Source organism: Kryptolebias marmoratus, linkage group LG16, assembly GCF_001649575.2.
Source record: "Kryptolebias marmoratus isolate JLee-2015 linkage group LG16, ASM164957v2, whole genome shotgun sequence".
Lineage (NCBI taxonomy): Eukaryota > Metazoa > Chordata > Actinopteri > Cyprinodontiformes > Rivulidae > Kryptolebias > Kryptolebias marmoratus.
Genome location: NC_051445.1, coordinates 27075148 through 27080072, shown reverse-complemented (window position 1 = coordinate 27080072; position 4925 = coordinate 27075148). Strand labels below are relative to the sequence as shown.

Here is a 4925-nt window from a genome sequence, read left to right as displayed (position 1 = left end):
TTGAGCTAGCCTTTTGACTCTTTGAGCTAGCCTTTTGACTCTTTGAGCTAGCCTTTTGACTCTTTGAGCTAGCCTTTTGACTCTTTTAGTTTTAAGCTATATTTTTGTTGCATTTAGCTTCAACCTAACCACCAGCTGCATTTAGTTTCTTTGAGCTTTTAGTTAGCCTTTTGCTACTTTTAGCTTTCAGATAGCCTTTTGCCATTTTACCTTACCTTAAATAATCTACAGAGAGCATTCTCACTTATCTAAATTGTGAACTAGAGAAAGTTTCCTATAGCAGCTGCTGTTATATCTTTATTTTCTTACTTGGTAATTTTCAAAGGCATGGCCGATCACTAAATCTTTTAAAGTGGCTAATATTGGCCGATTAAAATCAGACTATTTCTACTCTTCTGACCACTACAGTCAGCAAGGCCATTTTAGCCGTTTTTGCGTTTGCTAAAATAGCTTTGCAGTGGCGGCCATCTTAAAACGAGGTAACTCCAAAAGTTACATCCATGGTTACTTTCTAAAAACTTCATTAAAGATCAGTTTAGTGATTCACGATATGTATTGCTAATGGTACAGAAAATGAGCATTCTCACACACAGCAGTAGTGCCAGAATCAGTTTAAAGGGCATTCGCCAGCAGGTGGACGTTTGGATACACACATAGACGTCTTCAAATCCCTCCCCTCTTTTACTCCCCCATCCACTCACCTGCCTGGCGAGTGCTGCCCCCTGGATGTCCTGCTGCTGCTGTTGTTGCTGTTGTGCAATGGTGACCCCAAGAACCAGGGTGTGGACCCCACAGGACACAGTGGTGATGAGCACAATGGGTGTGAGTCTCAAAGGCAGAGTGAGAAAGAAAGAAAAGCTGAAAAACGCCTGCCAGCCCACCGTGTCACTGGCCTGGTGAAAGCGAGCATAGTTCAGACCCAAGTAGCAGAAAATCTGAGCTGCTATGAGCACCCAGAGGGCGTAGGGCACCACCCGCCGGGTGATCCGGTCCGGAAGCAACCCAAAGCGGCACAGCAGGTAGAGAATAATATCCCCTGTGAGTCCAACTGATGCTACTACAACAGAAGCCAGCCTGTCGGAGGTGTAGACCACCGCGCACGTGATGAGGACGTAGCTGTCGAACAGGGCCGCAAACACAACCAGGACCAGCAGGGTTTCATGTCTCTGCCGCCTGAAGTAGGTCTGGTAGAGGTTCTCCAAAGACTCGGGTGCAAAGGTGAGACGCATAAAGCGCGGCAGGCACAGGCAGCACCCAGAGCTTCTCACCGTCACCTCGTGAGTTCGCCCGACAGCCTGTCCGGGGTCAGAGGGCAACGTCACAGAGCAGTCTGCTGAATACTCCGCAGAAAACTCCGGTTCTGAAAAAGCTCGGTTCCGCGGCATGATGACAACTCAATACCTGAACCTTTTGTCCTTTTAGAAGAAAAAAAACCAGCGAAGCTCTCTGTTGTCGAGCAGGGGTGGATCAACAGTGAAGACAGCGTTCACCCGTTCCCTCTGAAACCCACATGTGTGGCCTTAATCACAGCAGAGTTCTGATTGTCACGACCCGTTCACCAGAGAGAGATGTGTTCTTACATCACTGCACCCGTTTGCTCAGTCCAATACTGTCACTGGGTGCCGTGTCAGAGGCACAAGCTGAGCATGCCTACAGCGTACCGAAGTGATCCAAACACTGTCCACTTCCTGTTTCCAATCCAGCCTTAGAAACATGATCCTCTGGAATCCACAGGACCAGAACTCATCCGAGGTGTGGACTTCCTGACCTTCTGATCATTTCTGTTCGTGTCCGACGGACGACTTCTGTCTCCATCAGTCCTCTGAGATGGACAGGCTCGTTCAGTTTGGATTCTCATGGTTCCACTTTACAAGCTCTAAAAAAAAAAAAAAGAGGAACACAGGAAACAGTAACTCGAAGTTTAAACACAAAGATGCATTTATTCATTTAACAAAACCTGATGATTATGGAAAGATATAATGACACTGTCGACAAGCAGAAGAAGCTTTTACAGAAAGGTTTTCTGCTCCCCAAATAACTGAATTGACAATGTTTTTATATATTTAGGAGGTACGTATATTAACGTCTAAATAACCAAAACCAGAGGTGCGAATTCAAGTTATGCGACTTAGACTCGGGTCCAAAGATTTGGACTCAAGTCACATGTCTAAGCGTGGGTGGGATGAGATTCTGACGGTATAACTTTGAGCAAAAACACCCTGTTTCACTGTGTTAAACCAAAAAACTAAAAATAAATCACATTACTTTTTTTTTCCATTTAAAAAAAAAAATGCAAATATTACTTCACTATCTAGTAAATAACATTATTTTATAGTCATATAATAACAAAAAAATGATTATAGTCATTTCCATTTTCATGCACAGATATAAATAATACAGAACAGTCACGGTTTTAAATCAGTGTCAGCTTTTTTCTGCACTCAGGACTGATTTGAAACCAAGCTGTGATCAACTGTTTTATTTCTAACATTTTTTTTATTCGTGATGATTTTTAAGATTAGGGCTGAAATTGTCATTGAACCTCAAATACTGAGAGTAAATTTTATATATATATTTCAGCTGCTAACATGCTAACTCTTGTACCAAAACAGTGCTACCTTAAAAGGCAAGACTGGTGTCACTTTTTTAATAGACACTTTATCTGCCAGATATGATGTCTTTTTTCGAGGAGCATAAAAGTTTAGCGGATTTCCCACCTTGGCTACCATACGTAGCTGAATGACAGCTCGGTGTAACAGGCAGGAGAGGGGAGCAAAACAAAAACAATCATTTTTAAAATGACTGTTTCTGGTATCTTTTTTTAAAAAGGCAATTACAAATTTACAAATTGACAGAAACATTTAGTGGTTTTAACTTAGTGATTTTTACACTGTGGTACACCTTGAAACCAGTCAGGACCTGGACTTCAGGTACTTGAGAGAGAACTTTGATGAATTTAGTCTTAACTTATTAAACTCAAGTCTAACTTTACCAACAGTGACCCGTGACTTCACTTAGACTTGAGCGTTTTGACTTGAAAAAACTCTTTATCTTAAGTAAAACATACGTCTCCAAAACAGTATTAATCTGTATTAAATTACATTTTTGGTCAAATTACAAATAAGTTAGTTGTGATTTGTAACTAAACTCAAGACGGGCACATAGTAACTTCCGACCGGATTCTGGACTTGCCTGTCTTGACGTTTATTCTTTATTTATCGGGCACAATGCAGTTAGACAAAGTGGCCATACAGTCCATCTAATGAAACACACTTCCAACTTGACATATGTGACCCGTGCTGTCAAAATGAGTTGGAATGAGCGCAGGCTGCAGTGCAAAATAATCAAAGATCTGATTTTGCCATAATTGAGATTTGCATTAAAAACTAGTCCATAAAGACACCATCTATAATCTATCTATAATCCTGGTGATAATCTTCCTAATCCACCTTTGAATTAAAGTTTTCTAACAGGTTTGTCTTCAGAAATAATCCTTTGTCTTTTAACTCTTATAATTTCCTTTGAATCTGACCATTTTTCCCTGCCAGCTGTAGCCTTGGGAAATCCCTTCATATAATGTCTGGTGTCATTGTGAAGCTTTGAGGTTTCCCCTTTAAATATACAGCTTGAATTCCAGATGACCAATAAAAACTGGCACTCTCGTAAACAGAAGTGACTCGTTTCCAGGCCAGCCGATAAATTAGAAAGATCTCACCAAACTGTGGATCATTTTGAAATGGAAAACGTTAAAATAAGAATAACTTCATCTTGAAAAACTTCTCATTGTGACTCGTTTTAGCAGCACAGGTCACATACGGTACAGATGTTCTGCACACAGAGCAATCTGCAACCCAACTCGGGGCTGGCGTGACCAGGTATGGAACTCGACTGGGAGCGTTCAGACTCCACTCAGGTCTTCCATCTTGGCTCGAAACCTGACTTTGGGACTACCGTTCTCGGACTTGACGCAGTACGGCTACACGTCTCGACTGTGGTCTCAGTTTGGGAATTGCACGTCTAGTCTTTGGACTCGAACTAAGAACTGCACGTTTTGGATTCGACTGGACTCAGGACTGGACTCAGGACTGGACTCAGGACTGGACTCAGGACTGGACTCAGGACTGGACTCAGGACTGGACTCAGGACTGGACTGAGGACTTGCAAAGTCTTTTCTATGGACTGGGATCGAGTCTTGAATCTTACTTGTGACTTGGTCCCACCTCTGATAGAAACTATGGATACAACAGGGTGACTGATGGCAGACTTACATCATGGCTGCAGAATTTGAAAAGTCATAGCTTTGAAAAAAACAACAACAAACAAACAAACAAACAAATGACATTTCAGCCAACAAACAAAGAGGCCAAATAAGGACTGAGATGAAAATGCTGCAGCAGTTTCTCTCCTTCATTCCAGAAGAGCTAATTCTGCCTTCTGTGGGCCTACAGCTACATGTTGCGCTTTGTCACACACACACACACACACACACACACACACACACACACACACACACACACACACAAGTTGGGAGAAGCATCATGTCCAATAACATGTCCGTGTTCGCAGGGCAGGGGAAGCTCTGAGCGCATTCATGTCGTCAAATAAAACCCTAAATGTTCGCCTTTTCTCGCTTCCAGCCTGAGCATTTTGACACAAAGCCGGAGCCCATCACGTTCTTTCCGCTCGCTCCCCTCCGCGTTCGTATTTTATTTACAGTCTAAATCTATTTCACCTGCTGGGATGAAAACACGGGATTGTCTCTGCGTTTCCAGCTGCTGAAAATCTGGCCGCTTACCCGTCAGAAACGGCCGATTCCTCCTTCCGCTGCTCGGGATGATGGGGCCGTCAGGAGCATCCCGCGTTCTTCTTCACGCGGCGGGAAGCTGAAAAACAAGCTTTTTTAAAAAAAAAAAAAAAAAAAAAAA

The 4925-nt window shown here is 42.7% G+C and overlaps 1 protein-coding gene across 2 annotated transcripts in view; it reads right to left on the bottom strand.

Annotated features, from left to right (window-relative positions):
• adcy3a (adenylate cyclase 3a) overlaps positions 1 to 4924 on the bottom strand; it is a 64001-nt gene extending 59077 nt beyond the window's left edge. For both annotated transcript variants that reach the window (XM_017436095.3, XM_025010552.2), the window contains exons 1-2: positions 4796 to 4924; positions 702 to 1876 (exon numbers count right to left, since the gene is read on the bottom strand). In XM_017436095.3, coding sequence (XP_017291584.1) covers positions 702 to 1385 — 684 coding nt within the window. In that variant the 5' untranslated portion in view covers positions 1386 to 1876; positions 4796 to 4924. The remainder of the gene's footprint in view (positions 1 to 701; positions 1877 to 4795) is intronic.
• Position 4925: the final 1 nt, after the last annotated feature.